This window comes from Puma concolor, chromosome D3, assembly GCF_028749965.1.
Source record: "Puma concolor isolate L17-30 chromosome D3, mPumCon1.1.hap2, whole genome shotgun sequence".
NCBI classification, from domain to species: Eukaryota; Metazoa; Chordata; class Mammalia; order Carnivora; family Felidae; genus Puma; species Puma concolor.
Window position 1 is genome coordinate 34,044,707 of NC_141678.1, and position 20,929 is coordinate 34,065,635.

Consider the following 20,929-nt stretch of genomic DNA (forward strand, 5'->3'; position numbering starts at 1 on the left):
CTTCTGGCGTTGGAACCGCCTCTTATAACTGCCTTGGGGTTCCAAAGGCTGCCCCGCCCATCAACCCCTTCCACGCAACTGCCACTGACTCAGAACCGCCTCCGGATCCTCCCGTCCCCACCGGGGACCAGCCCCGCCCTGGACTAGCTCGCTTCCTGAGACACTGTCAACCATGCCCTGAGCCGGTGATTGTCTCCATCGGAGCCTCGGGCCTTTTTTTTTTTTTTTTTTTTTTTTAATATATGAAATTTACTGTCAAATTGGTTTCCATACAACACCCAGTGCTCATCCCAAAAGGTGCCCTCCTCAATACCCATCACCCACCCTCCCCTCCCTCCCACCCCTCATCAACCCTCAGTTTGTTGTCAGTTTTTAAGAGTCTCTTATGCTTTGGCTGTCTCCCACTCTAACCTCTTTTTTTTTTTTTTCCTTCCCCTCCCCCCTGGGTTTCTGTTAAGTTTCTCAGGATCCACATAAGAGTGAAAACATATGGTATCTGTCTTTCTCTGTATGGCTTATTTCACTAAGCATCACGCTCTCCAGTTCCATCCACGTTGCTACAAAAGGCCAGATTTCATTCTTTCTCATTCCCACGTAGTATTCCATTGTGTACATAAACTGTAATTTCTTTATCCATTCATCAGTTGATGGACATTTAGGCTCTTTCCACAATTTGGCTATTGTTGAGAGTGCTGCTATAAACATTGGGGTACAGGTGCCCCTATGCATCAGTACTCCTGGATCCCTTGGGTAATTTCCTAGCAGTGCTACTGCTGGGTCATAGGGTAGGTCTATTTTCAATTATTTGAGGAACCTCCACACTGTTTTCCAGAGCAGCTGCACCAGTTTGCCTTCCCACCAACAGTGCAAGAGGGTTCCTGTCTCTCTAGCCTGACTAGAGGGTTATCAATTTTGTTTATTTTTTCAAAAAACCAACTCTTGGTTTCATTGATCTGCTCTGCAGTGTTTTTAGATTCTATATTGTTTATTTCTGCTCTCATCTTTATTATTTCTCTTCTTCTGCTGGGTTTAGGGTGTCTTTGCTCTTCTGCTTCTATTTCCTTTAGGTGTGCTGTTAGATTTTGTACTTGGGATTTTTCTTGTTTCTTGAGATAGGCCTGGATTGCAATGTATTACCCTCTCAGGACTACCTTCGCTGCATCCCAAAGCATTTGGATTGTTGTATTTTCATTTTCGCTTGTTTCCATAGTTTTTTTAATTTCTTCTCTAATTGCCTGGTTGACCCATTCATTCTCTAGTAGGGTGATCTTTAACCTACATGCTTTTGGAGGTTGTCCAGACTTTTTCCTGTGGTTGATTTCAAGCTGCATAACATTGTGGTCTGAATGTATGCATGGTATGATCTCAATTATTGTATACTTATGAAGGGCTGTTTTGTGAGCCAGTATGTGATCTATCTTGGAGAATGTTCCATGTGCACTTGAGAAGAAAGTATATTCTGTTGCTTTGGGATGCAGAGTTCTAAATATATCTGTCAAGTCCATGTGGTCCAATGTATCATTCAGGGCCTTGTTTCTTTATTGACCGTGTGTCTAGATGATCTATCCATTTCTGTAAGTGGAGTGTTAAAGTCCCCGGCCATTACCACATTCTTATCAATAAGGTTGCTTATGTTTGTGATTGTTTTATATATTTGGGGGCTCTCGTATTTGGTGCATAGACATTTATAATTGTTAGCTCTTCCTGATGGATAGACCCTGTCATTATTATATAATGCCCTTCTTCATCTCTCGTTACAGCCTTTAATTTAAAGTCTAGTTTGTCTGATAGAAGTATGGCTACTCCAGCTCTCTTTTGACTTCCAGTAGTATGATAAATATTTCTCCATCCCCTCACTTTCAATCTGAAGGTGTCCTCAGGTCTAAAGTGAGTCTCTTGTAGGCAGCAAATAGATGGGTCTTGGTTTTTTTTATCCATTCTGATACCCTATGTCTTTTGGTTTGCGCATTTAGTCCATTTACATTCAGTGTTATTATAGAAAGATATGGGTTTAGAGTCATTGTGATGTCCGTAGGTTTCATGCTTGTAGTGATGTCTCTGGTACTTTGTCTCACAGGATCCCCCTTAGGATCTCTTGTAGGGCTGGTTTAGTGGTGATGAATTCCTTCAGTTTTTGTTTGTTTGGGAAGACCTTTATCTCTCCTTGTATTCTAAATGACAAACTTGCTGGACAAAGGATTCTCGGCTGCATAGTTTTTCCGTTTATCACATTGAAGATCTCCTGCCATTCCTTTGTGGCCTGCCAAGATTCAGTAGAGAGATCTGTCACGAGTCTTATCAGTCTCCCTTTATATGTGAGGGCACGTTTATCCCTTGCTGCTTTCAGAATTTTCTCTTTATCCTTGTATTTTGCCAGTTTCACTATGATATGTCATGCAGAAGATCGATTCAAGTTCCGTGTGAAGGGAGTTCTCTGTGCCTCTTGGATTTCAATGCCTTTTTCCTTCCCCAGATCAGGGAAGTTCTCAGCTATGATTTCTTCAAGTACACCTTCAGCACCTTTCCCTCTCTCTTCCTCCTCTGGAATCCCAATTATGGGTAGATTATTTCTCTTTAGTGCATCACTTAGTTCTCTAATTTTCCCCTCATACTCCTGAATTTTTTTATCTCTCTTTTTCTCAGCTTCTTCTTTTTCCATAGTTTTATCTTATAGTTCACCTATTCTCTCCTCTGCCTCTTCAATCCGAGCTGTGGTCGTCTCCATTTTATTTTGCAGCTCATTTATAGCATTTTTTAGCTCCTCCTGCTGTTCATTAGTCCCTTGATCTCTATAGCAATAGGTTCTCTGCTGTCCTCTATACTGTTTTCAAGCCCAGCGATTAATTTTATGACTGTTATTCTAAATTCACTTTCTGTTATATTGTTTAAATCATTTTTGATTAGTTTGTTAGCTGTTGTTATTTCCTGGACGTTTTTCTGAGGGGAATTCTTCTGTTTCGTCATTTTGGATAGTCCCTGGAGAAGTGCGGGACTGCAGGGCACTTCCCCTGTGCTGTCTTGAATAACTTGCGTTGTGGGCGAGGCCGCAGTCAGACCTGATTTCTGCCCCCAGCCCACTGCTGGGGCCACAATCAGACTGGTGTGTGCCTTCTCCTAGGGGCGGGATTCACTGTGGGGTGGCGTGGCCCGTCTGGGCTACTTGCACACTGGCAGGCTTGTGGTGCTGGGGATCTGGCGTATTAGCTGGGGTGGATTGGCAAGGTGCATGGGGGTGGGAGGGGCAGGCTCAGCTCGCTTTTCCTTCGGAGACCCGCTTCAGGAGGGGCCCTGCGGCACTGGGAGGGAGGCAGACCCACCGGAGGGATGGATCCGCAGAAGCACAGCGTTGGGTGTTTGCTCGGTGCAAACAAGTTCCCTGGCAGGAACTGGTTTCTTTTGGGATTTTGGATTGCTTTGGATTCTGTGTCCCTCTCTTGTTCTGCCCCTCCCCCACTCATGCTCAGTCTCTCTCTCTCTCTCTCTCTCTCTCAAAAATAAATAAACATTAATTTTTAATTAAAAGTTTCAAGGTCAAAGCATTTATTTGCTAATTGAGATCCTGTTCAAGATGCTTTTAATTTCTAGAATAAAATATTTGATTGTTAGAACAGTGGGTATGCTAATAAAATTTTCTCATTCTCTTTCCACCCAGGCATACACACATTTCTCAATCAGTAGTTTTTGAAACCATTAGTAATAGCAAAGTTATAACGAGAAAATTTAGTTTTCATGTCCTTTGATTGGCAAGTGCTGACAGCGCCCCCTTCTGTGTCTTCACTTTCAGGAAAATAGCATTTTTGAAAGGGGAACTTCATTCTCTTTGGACAGACTCCACTGAGACAAAAAATCATTATGGTTTATATTTTATTTTCATTTTCTGCAAATCACAATAACTCGTCTATTTGGAAGCTTCCAACTTTCTTAAATTTGTTCTTGTTGCAACAGTTTTCTACCTACAAATCAGTCATTTAAACAGAATTATTTTCTCTCGATTCATTTTGATGCGAAAACTGAAAATCCATTTCTGTCTACCTTCTACCCAGGCTCTGACATATCCCACGTTACTTCGTGGTAGCTATTCCCATAATAATAAATAAAGCCTGCATGAGCGTGGGTACAAAAGTATTCAATGTGTCAACAGGGAGGCAGGGGGAGGCAAGATTTGTTTGAAGGTAGTGAATATTCAAGATGCTGACAGATGCTACTTTCTAGTGAGAGGGGTCAACGAAGGCCCCCGGGGATCACACAGTTTCCAGATCCACACACTCTGTAACCTATTCATGACCAAACAACTGGTTTAAAAAAAAAAATAAAAGGAGAATGGTAAGATGTATACTTCTCAAGATACATCTCAGTTACTTGGTGAGTTATTGCATACCATGTACAAATGTCCCGCGGCATTCAGCTTCGGACAGCGCTGCTCCGTATTGCACACTGGGTCTGACGCAAACCGTTTTCCCTTATCTGCATTCCGGAATAAAAGGCTTCAGTCAGCTCTGGTTAACTTAACAGAAAGTCATGTTCATATGCAACTGGGAGGATTTCCTCCCACATAGCGAAGAATACACTTAACATCCACCCAGGGTATATAATGTGGTGATTGCATATTTATTTGCATCTGTTCTTAAAAAATAATAATAATAATAATGCCCATTATAAGACTTATTTTTTTCTAATGAACGTTTTCTTAACCTCTTCCCTTGCCTAGTTTCATAATACAGAAGGTGTTGTTGTTGCTGTTGTTACCTGGGTCCCTAAGCTTGGCAAGTAAAAAGGAGAATGGATGGAATAACTTTCCCTCAATAATTTGCAATGACACTGCTAGTAATTGGCAACATTATTTTTCATGAACCGCTTTTCTTTTGAAGTTTCATGAAGCTATGTCCTATCTCCCAAAGGGGAAAACTACCCAGAAATATAATTTTTTTTTCCATAAATTTTCGAGGGTTTTACAGGCCTTCTGGCCTGGCTGGAAAATAACTGCTCAGGAACCAAACCGAATCACATAAATCAAAGAGAATTAGAGAGTAGACTGACAACGAGTTGCCCATAAAATAAACATGTGATGCCTATATTAGTAACTTGTAACTGCATAGTAATTGACAACATGCCCAGTTAAGAACTCAACTTAATATTATAAATCACAACATAAGAGGGATTAAAAGAAGGAAGACGAAGATTGATCAAAATGAAATCAAGTAAACTACCTTTAAGTTGGACCCAAGATTACAAGTGTAAAACCTTTCCCGTGATTAAAAACCATGAGGTAGGAATTATTTAAATCCATCGACTGCTTTTTAACAAAGACTGGCAAAATATCCTCCAAACTTAAAACCAGTCAATCAGTCAATAAATTTATTAGTAGAAAACGATACCTTTGAAATTAGTTCCTGGGGTGCCAGGGTGGCTCAGTTGCTTAAGCGACCGACTCTTGATTTCGGTTCAGGTCGTGATGCCAGGATCGTGGGATTGAGCCCCGTGTTGGGCTCCGCACTGAGTGTGCAGCCTGCCTAAGATTCTCTCTCTCTCTCTCTTTCTCGCTGTCCCTCTGTCCCTCTCCCCACTCGCTCTCTCTCTAAAATAAAAACATTAAAAAAAAGAATTACAATTCGTTCCTAATGTATTTTTTACTTTTTATTTCAACCTAAAGAAAGGGGAGGTGCAGTAGAGGTCATTATGTTGTTAATAAATGAGTTAACATACCTGCCCTTTTCTTAGTGGCTGACCTCCCCTTCTGGTTTTTTTTGCTTTAGGAAACTATCCAATCTGCAGACAAAATTTGTCTACACTGAAGTCTGCTGGAAGCCATGCTGATTACTAGAAAGGCAGGAATCTTCCCTAGAAGGGATTCTGAGTGGAAGGTCACTCTGAGACACCTGTGTCATTAGACAGGGTCTAGCATCGTCCCCCAGTGGGGCTGCGCATGGCCCCCCCTCCCCGTGCAGAGGACCCAGCCTGGATGGGGCTGTCGCACCTGCCACACGTGCTCTGCCTTCCACGTCACCCGTTTTCACCTTTGGGCATACTGCAGACAGAGTTGGGATAAAAGCCTAACAAATGACTTTCTATTCCCTTGACTTATTGCAAAAGTCACGATTTCCTTCAAATCCGGCTGTAAAACGGCACTTATTTTAATGGTTGTTTCCTGAAATCAGTATCATCTACATTCCTCGAAAATAAATTATTTTAAATAGCTGCAAGAAGCGTTAGATGACATTCTAAAGAGCATTCCTAGATACCAAAGGAGTGGTCGTCACTTGAAATGTGTCACCTAAAAGGCGTGGGCTGATCAGGGAGGTGACAGCAACTGTCCCTTTCACCTTTGTCATCTGGGCCTGTTATCAGAGAGCACCCAATCTTCCCTTTCACTTTTAAAATGCCCTGGATTGGACGACAGATTGGTCTCACTCCAAGTAACCAAACTGGGTGGGATGGTGTGGGGTCTGAGGGTCAGCCAGTGTGACAGCGGACCCAGGAATTAACAAGATGAAGCCGACGTTGGGATTAGAACAGTGGTTCCCACGCAGAAAATCTGAGCAGGGCCACAGGAGAGGGCACACGGTATCTTTTTGCCTGCATGCTAACCCCTAAATGGCAGTAAGGGTGCACCCCTAAAACTAGAAAATTAAATACAGAAGTTCAAAGAGCCATTTCCCTCATCTTATAAATGAGAGAGAACAGGTTATATGTGATCAATTCTATAAACTTAAAGTCAAAAATTTCTACCGAACAACTTTATCAAATAAGCAATAATATCTGTAGTTATTTTCATCATAATGAAACCTCTTCTGATTCTTAGAGAGAGAGAGAGAGAGAGAGAGAGGGAGACCTCAGAGAGGAGAACGAATTTCTCTAAACCCCCAGAGCCAGTTCCTGTCAGCGTGGGGACTTGAGCCCAGCCCTCACTGCACTTGGCCAGTGCGTTTCTACTCGATCTTGTCCTCCTCTCCTCATTGTATAAAGGATTTGGTGATATCTAGAGGAGTTGGGGCCTTTAAAAAAAAAAAAAAAACAGTCACTATGGCCTTATTAGAGACCATCTGGTTGTTCCCCAACTCTCCTCTGTCACTGCCCTGCATCTTGACCACACGCACAGCATGTTACATGCACTGCAGGGGGGCCCCACCAAGCACTCATGGGCTTGGTGCCACAGCTCTCGGAACCTGAAAAGCCCTTTAACTGGTTCCACGAGTGAGTGACTCAGATATCCCTACGCTCCCTGAGCCCTGGACGTTGTCACTTCCTGAGTGGTTTCCATTGCTGCCTCACAAAGTCTGACTGAGCACATCTGGCTGTGTGGGCTGGGCACACAGTAGGCCTCAGTCACTCACATGATAATGGTGTTCGGCCAGGGGATCAGCCATCCTGTGTCACAAAGTCCTGTCCCGCTGGGTCAGCCAGGTCATTAGTGCTCAGGTTAGAAGATTCTTCATTCCAGCAGTCTCCTGCATAGGTTCTTCGGGTGCCTGTACCCCTTTGGGTTAAACTATATGTCAGCACTGAAATTCTGCCCACGTCATAACTCTGTCTGCGTCTTCCTCAGTCGCTCACGCAGTCCTCAGTCCTGAATCAACCAGCCTTCTCTCCCCCAGTGTTGCTCCGTGGGGTAACAAGAAGTGAGGATTTTAGCCCATGGGTCCTCGCCCTAAATAACATCTGCCAAGACCTAAAACGTGATCCAGAAGAAAAAAATTCATTAGGCAACATGAGAAGTTAACAGACAAAATGACCCTGCCATTGCTAGACTTCCTCTGTTGTTTTCTTTGTACCATTTTCTTTCTTTCTTTTTTTTTCTTTTTTCCGATGTTGGTTTATATCTGGTTGCAGATCAAACCAGCATCTCCTTCACACGCAAGGCATCTAGTTTGGCTTCACTGAATACCACTCAGAAAATGGGGTGGATAATTCAGTTTGTCATGGTCATTTCTGAGCCTCGCTCCCTCTCTCATCTTGGAGACTGTTATGTTTTTTCTAAAAACGAAATGTTCTATATAAATATTACCCAAGCAGGTATTTCTGCTTAAGCCATTTGGTTACCAAATGGTTTCAATGAACTCAGGATTGGGAGCTCCAAATAAAACCTATCTTCTCTAATTTAAAAACAAAACCAAACTCAGCTACAAAGCCATGAAGTACGAATTCCGCTCTGCGAAAGAAATATTGGGACTTGTAATTCTTCTATTTCCCTGTCCCACCCAGAGAGTGACGTTTCGTGATTTATTGCCAGCCGGGATACTTTTATAAAAACGTAGGACTGCTCTGTTTTCTCGTCCGGCCGAACAGGTCCTTCCCCATCCCTGAGCCCCGCTGTGGTGCTCGTTGTCCGTAGTATTGGTGTCGTGTGTGATTTGCTGCATGACCGTGTGTTGATCAGTGGAGCCGTGTGTAGACTGATGTACCGCTGGTGTTTTAACACTGTGTCTCTGTAACTGTTTGCGCTGCCAGCTGCTACACTGAAGCAACCATGTTGTTCTCAAGGCAGTCTACCCTTGATGATTTAGATGGACCAGAAACTGTTCCTAAAACAAGTGAGCGTGCTCGACCTAGGCTTCGTAAAATGTTCAGCATGGATATGTCCTCCTCATCAGCTGACAGTGGCAGTTTAGCATCAAGGTGCTTAACTCGTGCATGCTTTGTTTTTTCCCTCACGTTACCACTGTTCCCCTTTCGTGTCATTGCAAACGTAAGCTCTTGTGATGTCCGTCTGGTTTTGGTTTTGGTTTCTTAATTTTCGTTTTAAGAATTTGCATGACTGACCAAAAGCATAACCGCCGCTCATTCTGGGACACGACTGGTCACTCCCAGGACAGCATTCTCTTACACTAACCGCTCTTTGCTTTTTGTCTGTTAGGAGTTTCTTAAAAATCCTTATTACAAACGTTGTCCTCCATTTTGTAAGTATTTTCCACTTAAAGAGATAAGCATGCTCCCTCCTTGATGGAGAGCTCATGGGGGCAGTCCTCACAGAGGAAAATGGGCCAGGAAATAGAGAAGACTTTTTCTCATGATTTCATCAAAAGAGACATGCAATAGAAGAAAAAAAATTAAAATCTGCCACAAGGAGTCGTTTTTAGTGGATAAGACCAAATCTACAGAACTTAGAATATACTTTACCATTGGCTTTTGTAAAGAACATTATCGTGCGGTAGAATATAGAGCCTTTGCCGACTGGAACTTATTGCTTTGGGCTTGAGTTTTCTCATTAAGTCCTACCGTAAGACAACACTCATTCAGAAATGAAATGATTTATATACAGTCCCAAAGCTCTTTGTGGAATTGCCTTTTTGAATGGTCCACGGAGGCACAGAAACATCAGCTGCATTGAGCTTCTCGTGACACCAGAAAAATCACCCGAACCAAGACAAATTTCAGTTTTGACCGTGCATGTTGGTAAATCAGAGGGGTGTTAACTTATTCTCTTCCATTGCACTCGGTTGAGTCCTGAAGGTACCAGGACTCGTTGACTCCCTTCAGGGCCAGACCTGATCCAAAACCATAAAGAACGTGCTTGTAATTGGTTAGAGTCCAGCTGGAAGTTAGACTTGATGTGGGGTTGGCTCCACTGTTCTGAAAATTGCCTGGGGTGATCAATTTCATGGCCTTCCTAGGAGGTAAGTCCTAGAAAAATACCCAGTTTGCCTTGGCATTCCAAGAGCTTTCTATGCGATGTCCCGTACTGAAGTCCAAGGTCCTGGGAACATAAACACATGAGTGGGCACCAAGGGTTCACATAAATGTTCTTCGGTCTCAGGATGCCATGAAGGGCTCTGCCAAGGCCTATTCATCTGTCCATCCATCCACCCATCCACTCATTTATTGACATGTCTACTGTCGTCCATGACAAGAAAAGTGGGTATGACCTGTATATTTAAGAATCTCTGTGTTTATGGGCCCAAGCTGCTCACCGTGTGCCATTCAGATAACAGTACAATTTCAGAGTCTAACATAGTATGGTCCTCTATCTACCAGATTCCACATCTCCAAAACATTTTTGCCTTTCTGCCCTTCAGGGGCTGGGGTAGACAATAAAAACAGGCAGGCCATGAGTTTCACTGTTACAGCTGCTGTATTTTCATTTCCAAAGTCGCCTACACAGACATGGCAGGGAAAGTTAGGAGATAAAGGACAGAGAAGGAGAGGTACAAGAGAGATGGCCAGGTTGCCAAAACTGGAGGGTGGAGATAAGTAGGGAAGCTTAGGGAGAATGAATACTCCATGGGGAACAAGTAGAAAAGATAAGTTGCAGTCACTGGGGACAGAGATAGCAGGGGTACACCCTGAGGGTGCAGCCTGCAGGATCCATAGCACTGGAGAGGGTCCATAGCACTGGGGAGGACAAAATGGCAGGCCTTCCCATGTGCAACACAAAGAACCCAGCGGGGAATGTTGGGAGCCAGAGAGATGGTGAAAATTCAGTCATATGTAATAAGCACCAGTAAGAAAGAGGTAAAGGATGGAAAAATAGGGAGGAGGAACAGATATCCAAGAAATAAGGCATTTTTTCCATAAAGCGTGCAGGTTGTTTAACTTAGCCAGTATTTTCTCACTCCTATCCTCCCCTTATGGGTAGGAGTGGGCCCGTTACATAGAATTGGGAGTAGAGTACCTCCTGGCCAACACCCACAGACCCAAACGGGCAAAGTTTCGACTCCATAGGCACCATCCTTTAATAGAGTGGTAGGTATGCTATGCTAACTGTCTCCATTTGAAAAGAAACCCTGGAAACCAGGGCTGCAAATCTTGATACGATTTAGACAACCTCTGTGCATAGGTGGCTTTAGCAACGTCTGAGCCGTGTCGTGTGACTTGTTCAGGGTCTCAACCGTGCGCGTGCACTGTGGGCTTTCGCATTTTGAGGCTGCTGTTTGCAGTCTCTGCAGACCAGACATGAATACTCTGAAGGAACAAAGCAGGTGGATGGAATGTCGGGGGCGGGGTGGTGGGGGCAGGGGAGGGAACGGGGTGGTAATTTTCTCGCCCGCCTTGATGTTTGTATTGGGGAGTGTTGGGAAGGTGTCTCGAGAATCGGGAGGATGCTAAGAGCGGGGTGTGTGCCCTCCCTCTCTCCCGACAGTGAGCCCACGCAGTGCACCATGCTGTACTCGCGCCAGGGGACCACGGAAACCATAGCGGAGGTGGAGGCCGAGCAGGATGACGAGGCGGTGGCCAAAGACGCCGATCAGAGAGGGGAGGAGGCCGCGGACTTGGGGCCGGTGGAGGCCTCGGAGGCCTCGGAGGCCGGCCTCACCCCAGATGCCGAGCTGCCGCACTACTCCACCGAGGATGGGGACGTGGAGGCGCCTCCCTCCTACAGCAAGGTGGTCAGCTTCGAGCGCCTGTCCTTCGGCTCGCGGGACGACTCTGCAGGCCAGAGCCACATGGCCGTGAGCCCTGACGAGAGCCGCTCAGACAGGCTCGAGTCCAGCATCTTACCGCCCCTGACTCACGAGCTGACGGCCAGCGAGCTGCTGCTGAACAAGTAAGAGTGCTGGGCGGGTTGGGGGGGGGGGGTGTTCCGCAGGTTGTGGGTAGACAAACTCCCGTGGACAACCGTCCACCAGGACATTCAGAGCAAACAGACCCAATGTTCAGTGCTCCCATCGTGAAGCACAGAACTAGCCAAAGCCGTCCGTGATAGACACTTATGCACACATTTCTTCCTCCAGTAGGCTATTAGGTTGACTCCGCCAGAACTCTGGCCACATGGGAAGGAGGGGAGGGCAAGAGGGATCATGCAAAGCAGAAATCAGTGATTTGGAGAAATGAAGACGAGTTTATTCTCATGTTGTTTATTTGAACAGGATGTTCCATGATGACGAGCTGGAAGAGTCCGAAAAATTCTACGTTGGCCAACCCCAGTTCTTGCTGTTGTTCTATGCCATGTACAACACTCTGGTGGCCCGCTCAGAAATGGTGTGTTATTTTGTGATCATCCTCAACCACATGGTCTCTGCCTCCATGATCACCCTTGTGCTTCCCATTCTGATCTTCCTCTGGGCCATGCTGTCTGTGCCCAGGCCCAGTAGACGATTCTGGATGATGGCCATTGTCTACACAGAGGTAAGCCTCGAGTGGGAATTGCTAATAAATCGCTTCCGGCATTCACTCGAGGCAGGCCAGCCCTGTCTCCCAGACAGTTTCACGCAGGACATTCAAGTAAATGGATGTTCTTAGATAGGCAAATGGCTATTAACTAACAGTTATTTAGTGCTGGCGATTGTACATGTCTTTTCACAAGTCACACCACACTAAGACAGGCACCGATATCATTTGGTTTAACATACAAGGAAACAGCTTTAGCGAGATGAAATAACTGACCCAGGCTGCCCCAACTGGCAAGTGATGGGAGAGGCTTTTGAAATCTGGTCATCTGTCCTATGATATGAACTACTGAAATAATGTGTTATTTATGCAGAAAATAGTGTCTCGTGCCAGTGGATGTCCAGTGAATGGATGCTGAATTAAACAACACAGTAAACAATTTGAATATAGTTTGATACAACATGCATATTTCCCATTTTTAAGCTTAAAGCCAGTTTCAACACACAAAAACACAAAGTCACATAAGCACCTACCTAAAAATCTGAGTAACACGAGGGTAAATTACCATTTCATTTTCGTCATGTGTGAGGGACAGGAGACACTCTTCCCAATTATACGAACCTGTTTTTCTATCCTTCCCCATCAAATATATGCAATGTCACAAACTCCCATGACAACGATAAAATTGGGAATTAAAAGGGAGGCTCAATAGCCTTTTTTTGCTTGGGTTATTGTAGTTCTTTGTGTTCTGAGGTCTTTGAAGAAGGCGAATTTTCTTACCTGGCTCATAAAGGAAAGTTTTCACTAACATTGGTACTGTAGTTGCTTCTTAAAGGATGGAATTCATGATGAATGTACATTGAGATTCCAGAAATTTTGTAGGTTTATAGGTAATTCACCAGTAAAATAAAGCAAAGCTTTTATCAAAGCATCTCGAAAGTATCAGTGTAAAGTATCATGTATCTTATTTCCATAGTAATTATTTAAATATATTTAAATACTTATAAAAGGTGGAAAGCCAACTACCTAGCTATCACTTTAAGTAGACTGTCTGTCACGATCTTGCCAAAATAATCATTTTTAAGTCTTACTTCCATCACATAAACTTTGTGATCCGGGACATAAATGACCCCCTATTTGGGGAATGGGTCCATTCTCTGTACCACCTCTGTATAGAGGTGAGGGAGTTTCTAACCTAGAAGTGAAGGAAGGGAGTTTCTGATGTAGAAGTGAAGGAAGAAGGAAATTCTCTAAAAATTTAGAGAAGGGAACAAGAGCTACTTACGTTATTTCATCATAAAATGAAATCTTCCTAGTTAAGTTAAATTGGGGTTCCCCATTTTCTCTGTCACACCAAGAAGGGAGGAAGTAGAAGATTAAGGTGATGTTAATTCACTTCACAAGTTAGACTATGCACCAAAACCCAGGAACTATGCCAAGCATAAGAAGAGGGCAATAAATTTAATAAAAAACTTTTTTTAAAAAAAAGTTGTTTTTGTTTCTCAATGGCTCACAAACCAATATGGTGAACACATAGGATGTAAACAAAGAATTGCCCTACAGTACAACACAAAACCGCATTAGAGAGCATACAAGAAATACGGATATGGTCTGTGCCTCGTGCAGCCTGGGTGGTGTGGAGAGAGGCCATCGTAGCATCTTCTCAGTAGAAGACAACTTAGAACTGAGTCTTAACAGATGAGTGTAAGGTCATCAAAGGACAAAAAGCAAAGGGTCAAACAAGGGTATAGACACTCTGACGTGTGCCCAGAATGACACATGGCTTGTGATGGCTGGGAGGCAGGCCGTGAGTGGACAGCACGGTAGCAGGCTCTTGGGAACGTCAACAGGGTGTATGCTCAGGACTTTCTCCCGTTGGTATGAAAGTTTTTGAAAAGACGCTGAGAGGTCATGGGATGTGAACTGACCCAATGGCCACGAGGCTGAAGATGAATGGGGTAAATGAGGAGTTTTAGTAAGTGACCCAAACGGGTTGGGGGTGCGAGTGAGAAGGAAAGAGGCAAAGATAGTCTTCAGGTATCTGCTCTGGCATCCGTTTGTGGCAGTGCTGCTCAGCATGGTCAGAAACACAGGACTGTTCTTTGCGGAAGCTTGGCTATAAGAAGGAGAGAGACGGGAGGAGGGCAAAGTGACTCTAGGTCAGAAGAGGACTTCGAAAAATATTTTTTATGGATGAATTGCATGAATTGCAATTAATTCCCGGTGACCCAGCTGTCAGAGGGATGTTTAGATGAGGCCTGTCAATTTTCTCATGTGTCTTTGTCACAGACCGCTTCCCCCCAACATTTGTACCCTTAACGAGTCACCACAACCGGCAAGTTTTTATTTCTTTTTATTTCTTCTTGAGGAGAACTTCCAGGGAGCAACGAAATGGTGAGAACAGGGGCACCTGGGTGGCTCAGTCGGTTAAGTATCTGACTTCGGCACAGGTCATGAGCTCGCGGTTTGTGGGTTCGAGCCCTGCATCGGACTCTGCTGACAGTGCAGAGCCTGGAGCCTGCTTCAGAATCTGCGTCTCCCTCGGTCTCTGCCCCTCCCCCACTCACGCTCTACCCCCTCTGCTTCTCAAAAATAAAATAAAACGTTAAAAAACATTTGTTTTAATGGTGAGAACAAAGAGGTCAAAGGAAAATGAAAATAGGCATCAAAACTGCCTGAGATGCTCAGGAAGATTACAAATGAAAGCAATACGTAAAATATAGAATTCTTTTTGTTCAAGTTTGTCCTCGTTACCATATCTTAATAGCTGAGTAATTAAACCTTATTAAATCAGCAGAAACTAGCCAAGTCCTGAAAAATAGAAAAAATCATAAGTAGGTGCCGTGAGTAACCTGGCCGGCTCTGAGGTATCTGCAGTCCTGCCCTGGCAGCGGTAAGATATCGCTCTTGGTCTAAAGTCCATGTACGAATGATAATGTTATTTTTCCACATCATTGTGTGTGATCTTATCACCAAAACTGTGAAATGATCTTTTTCTTAGCTTTTATATCACTATTTTTCATATAGAACCATTCTTAAAAGGAGTGATTTTTTTTTTTTTTATTTCCATCATCTGCATGTAGGTGGCAATTGTGGTCAAGTATTTCTTCCAATTTGGCTTCTTTCCCTGGAACAAGAACGTGGAATTGAACAAAGATAAACCTTTCCACCCACCGAATATCATAGGAGTGGAGAAGAAAGAAGGCTACGTCCTTTATGATCTCATTCAGCTCTTGGCTCTTTTCTTCCATCGGTCCATTTTGAAGGTACTGCACGTTAACACTTAACCGGGTCACGTTGATCATTGCAGCCCCGGGTGATACTCCTGGAGAACCTGAACATTACGATTGGCGATGAGGCCAAGGCATATGGGGTTCAATAAGGGAAACTGTAACAAACCTGGAAGAGAATTCCCCCATATTTCTACTTCTATTATGAACATATCATAATTAATCCATATTTGTGGGAATTATGTTAGAGAAAATGCATAACCTTGCAAAGGTATGTTATCCAAGGAAACCACTTAGCCAAAACTGAGTTTGCCTGAATTTTCTAGTTCTTCTGATAAATTACCTGAATTCATGCAGCTTACTAATTCTTGTTATGAATATATTAACAAATGTGTTGACATTATGTTTTCAGTTCTAGAAATTGAAGTTTAAATTTCTGCGTTTAAGACATGGTGGTATTATGTTGTATGTCCACTACACCTCCGTTTAAAAAAAAAGACATGATTGTATAAATTTGGTCACTTCACAACTCTCTTGCAACTTGTATCCTTTTTCACATCATTTAAAAAATGTATATATAAACCTTTAGGCATTTTGCTGCCTTCTCATTAATATTTCAGTGGTTTAGCAGCTACAGTTGAATATTTAAAGCATAGAATAAACAAAATTTTGGCGTTTCCTATTGATATACTTACTCTGGTTTCTTAGAAAATTTCATATCTATGGTGAATGTATTTGAGGTACTCTTATGCTGAAATTTTGGCTAATGATACGAAAAATCATTTTTAGAATAACAAATCTTTTCATAAGGAGACAAAACTACCCTACAGCTTTGGAAATCTAGGAAACCAAACAGTTCAAACTACGTGGAAATTTCAAATGTGGTTAAAACTATCCTATTTGGTATGAATTGCTATAGATCTTATAAATAATTGGAAGAATTCACTAACAAATACACTACTATGAAAGTAGTAAAAGAATCTAAACATGTTCCAATGTTGGCCAAAGAGAAAACAACTTTTAAAACGATTTAAAAGAAAAAAAATGATTTAAAAGAAATCAATATAAGTTGGAAAATCCCATTAGGAAAATCTAGAATGTTTGTTATGTTTTCAAGAATGCATCCACTGACTTTTCTTTTTGAAATAATATACCCATTAATATTTAAGAATAGGGACGCCTGGGTGGCTCAGTCAGTTAAGTGTCAGACTCTTGATTTTGGTACAGATCATGATCTCATGGTTTGTGGGATCATGCCCCACGTCAGGCTCCACACTGGGCATGAAGCTTGCTTTAGATTTTCTCTCTCCCCTTCTCTCTGCCCCTCTCCACCTCAAAATAAATAAATAAACTTTAAAAAATTAAAAATAAAAGAATAATCTGTGTATTAGGTGACATTGTCTTTTAATGAGTTGGTCATGCTCCAAGTTATTTTTTGACCAACTGAATGTTGGCAAATTGGACTGGAGCTCTTATCCTCTACAGCATGTGTCAGAGGGAGGACTGGGTGAGCTCCTGGGGAATAAATGCATGGCCTGGCAGTCTGGGCACTCAGGAGGCAGTGGGCTCCCTGGGGAGCTTCAAGAAATGGCAGCAAGGTCATTGTAAGGTGGATTTGCTGTCCAGGTAACCTCTTGCACCAGCAAGACCCCTGGTTTTTCTCAGCCTCTCCTGCTATCCTTCCTCCTGCTGTCCTACCAGCCCCTTTTGCCCATTTCTTTGAAGCAAAATGCAGGCTCTACAGAGTGCATCACAATCTCTGTCTCATATGTGGGCCAACATTTTTTGAGTAGAGTATTTGCAGCTCTGTTCCTGACCCAGCCGTGGGTGATGCAGGGGTTCACAGCTTACCGTGGCTGTTCAGGGAGACACAGCATTTGTATTCAAGTGTAGGTATTTGGTGAACATGGACGGTGGGGCTAAATTCACCCACTGATATTTAAAATGCTACTTGTAAACACAGAGAAATATGTTCTAGAAAGTGCTTTCCCTCAGGAACGAGTTAAGTGATTATAACTTCGCCTTTACTCCATCTGCCAGACATGATCTGCATCCATGTCAATTAGTTAGCCAAACTCATGATCTGCACCAGCCCGTCCCCGCTCTCTGGGACTATCATAAACATCTAGATAATAAGCTTTCCTAGAGTCCCTTCATTTTCCAATCCTTTTTCTGCTTTATTGCAGTATGAGTGACAAAAATAATTGTAATATATTTAAAGTGTATACATTGTGGTGATGTGTTTTACGTAGACACAGTGAAAGGATCACCTCCATAGGGTTCATTAGTTCCCATCGCCTCCCGTATATATCTGTTTTCTTTTTCATTATTTTTTTTCCTCCCTTCCTCCCATCCCCCACCCTGCTTCCTTCCTTCTTTCCTTCTCTCCTTCCTTCTCTCCTTCCTTCCTTCCTTCCTCCCTCCCTCCCTCTTTCTTTCTTTCTTTTTTTTCTTTCTTTCTTTCTTTCTTTCTTTCTTTCTTTCTCTCTTTCTTCTTTTTCTTTCTTTCTTTTTTGTGAGAACATTTAAATTCTAACTATCTAGCATATGTCAGTTTTATGATGCAATATCACAGCCACAGTCACCGTGTTTCACATTTGCCTTTCTAATCGTGGGGGATGCGATGCTACCTCACCGGGAATGGCCGTGTGAGTTGTCCCTTATGCTTTCTCAGTGCCACGGCTTATGGGATGAAGATGACATCACCGACAGTGGCACAGACAAGGAAGAGTCGGATGATGAGCTGTCCCTCAGTGGTGGCAGGAGAGCCTCCTCTGATTCTCTGAAATCCATCAACCTGGCCGCGTCAGCGGAGTCGGTGCACGTGTCCTTCCCGGAGCAGCCCACGGCCATCCGGAGGAAGCGATCGGGCAGTAGCTCCCAGATATCGCCCAGATCCAGCTTTTCTTCCAATAGGTCCAAAAGAGGTATCTGTCGCATGATTTCCTTAGGCTGGAAAAACTCTGAGTTTTCTGCTTGTTCCGGTGCCAGTGGGTCTGGGTCTTGGGCAGGGGCGTTTACGGGGTGCTCTCAAGGAGACAGATGTGGTGATGTGAGAAGAAAGTGCTTTGACATCACAGGCTCAAGTTCAGTTCGTAGCTCAACTGTGTGACCTGGGGCAGCCATATCATTCTTTAAAACATCTGATTCCTTCCCAGGACGAGGATTTGGGGTCGTTGTGAAAAGTGGCCAGCACACTGCCTCGTATAGTAAGTGCTGGGCACATGCTAGTTTTTAAATCATATCCAGAGATATGAGATATTTCAGGGTGTGTCCAGAATGCTATAAATCATAATTTATTTTGAAAATATTTTTAGATTTTATCAGTGGAAACTTTTAGCAAAACCACCTATTTATTCCCTAAGCTAGTTAATTTCTAACTAAATAGTTGGGTATTATCAGCAGATAGATAAGCTCTCCAGTTTCCACTCTTGGAGAAATTGGGCTTTTGTATTTATAGTGCTCCTGCCTGAAGCTTTTCAAACACCCGTGTATTCATCTTCAGAATACACTTTTCAGGCAGGCACCAGCAGTCATCCATATTTGTTTTACAGTTAGAGAAATCTGGACATGAAAAAGGCATGGGGCATGGACCCAATCTGGAAAACCCACAACCTGAGACCCCGTTTAGCACGATAAAAACTATTCTTCCAATCTGTTTCTTCCTGGAATAAAGATCATATAACAGGGGCGCCTGGGTGGCTCAGTCTGTTAAGCATCCAACTCTTGGTTTCGGCTCAGGTCTTGATCTCTGGGTTCATGGGTTTGAGCCCCATGTCAGGCTCTGCACTGGTAGAATGGAGCCTGCTCAGGATTCTCTCTTGTGCCCTTTCTCTGCCCCACCCCTGCTTGAGCTCCCTCTCTCTCTCTCTCTCCCTCAAAATAAATAAATAAACCTAAAAAAAAAAAGATGGCATAACAACCCCAGAAGGAGCCAGTGTTGGGTGTAGAAACCCAAATACATTTCACTGTGGAGGCAGAGTTGAAACTGCAGATTGCAAATCCCCAGTCACTATTCTTACAGTCCATCGTATATAGTCACCCTCTCAATCTGCTTCAAGCCATCCTCTGCTTGGTGGGTTCCAGGGGCTTCTGTGGTGTTTATGTCAACAAACCTGTAACTCAGCACATCTTGGGTTTTTTTTCTGTCTCTAGGCAGCACAAGCACCCGAAACAGCAGTCAAAAAGGAAGCAGTGTTTTGAGCATCAAGCAGAAAAGTAAAAGGGAACTTTATATGGAAAAGCTTCAAGAACATTTAATCAAAGCAAAAGCATTTACCATAAAGAAGTGAGTCCATGAAGACACTTGGTGTGGGGTGTTTTATTTTAGGGTCAGGGAGCTGATATCAATTATTTCATATAAACCAGGGGTGCAGAGCAGAGAAGTTACCTCTCTATCACAAACATCATCTGCTTAAGGCATAAGAAAATGACTTGTTATTATATTGTTCTTAATGGAGATGTAATTGACATATAAATTAAGTTCAGGCATACAATATAATGATTTGATAGATGTATACGTTGTGGGATGATCACAATAGTCAACATTCATCACCACCTGTAGTTACAGATTTTTTCTTATGATGAGACCTTTTAAGATTTACTCTCCTAGCAGCTTTGTAATGTGAAGTACACGGGGCACCTGGGTGGCTCAGTTGGTTAAGCGTCTGACTCTTGGTTTTGGCTCAGGTCATAATCTCACGGCTCATGAGTTCAGGCCCCACATCAGGCTCCTCGCTGACAGCGTGGAGCCTGCTTGGGTTTCTCTCTCTCCCTCTCTCTCTCTCTGCCCCTCCTCTGCTCTCTCTGTCTCTCAAAATAAAGAAACTTAAAAAAAAAATTTTTAATGAAATGTAAAGTGCAGGATTATTAACTGCAGTCACCATGCTGTGCACCCAGGACTAACTTTATAACTGGAACTTTGTATGCTTTGACCCCCTTCACCCTTTTGCCCAACCCTCCTTCATGGCAATCACCTATTTGTTCTCTGTATCTCTGAGTGTGGGTTCTTCATTTTTATTTTTTTTAGATTCCACGTATTAGTGATATCATATGTTATTTGACTTTCTCAGACTTGTTCCATGTGTGTGTGTTTGTGTGTGTGTGTGTGTGTGTGTGTATTCATCCCAATAATATATATACTTCATTATATACCACTGTGCAAACACACACACACACATTTTTTTTATCCATTCATCCATTGAGGGACACTTGGGGGCCATGAGTTGGCTATGATAAATAATGCTGCACTGAACCTGGTGTGCAGAGATCTTTTTGAGTTAGTGTTTTCATTTCCTTCAGGTAAATACCCAGAAGTAGAATTGCTGTATCATATTGTAGTTCTATTTTTTAATTTTGGAGGGGAGCCTTCATACTGTTTTCCACAGTGACTGCACCAATTTGCATTCCCACCAACGGTGCACGAGGGTTCCCTTCTCTCCACTTCCTCACCAACATGTTATTTTTCTGTCTTTTTGTGTGAGGTAATGTGTTGTTTTTAAAAATCACTTTTCAGTGTGATTCATTTTTATATCCATTACATTTATAAACATAGGTTTCTTATTTGAATAGAATAAGTAATTTCAAGGATTCATAGTATGTATTTCCAAGCATCATCATGCTAAAACCCACCTAGACAGAGAGGTGTATGATGTCAA

The 20,929-nt window shown here is 43.0% G+C and overlaps 1 protein-coding gene across 1 annotated transcript in view; it reads left to right on the forward strand.

Annotated features, from left to right (window-relative positions):
• Positions 1-8,413: 8,413 nt before the first annotated feature.
• LOC147575488 (piezo-type mechanosensitive ion channel component 2-like) overlaps positions 8,414-20,929 on the forward strand; it is a gene marked incomplete at its 5' end in the record, with an annotated part of 36,808 nt that continues 24,292 nt past the window's right edge. The window contains 6 exon segments of the mRNA XM_086682447.1: positions 8,414-8,613; positions 11,075-11,479; positions 11,802-12,060; positions 15,126-15,308; positions 17,947-18,199; positions 19,428-19,560. Coding sequence (XP_086538573.1) covers positions 8,414-8,613; positions 11,075-11,479; positions 11,802-12,060; positions 15,126-15,308; positions 17,947-18,199; positions 19,428-19,560 — 1,433 coding nt within the window.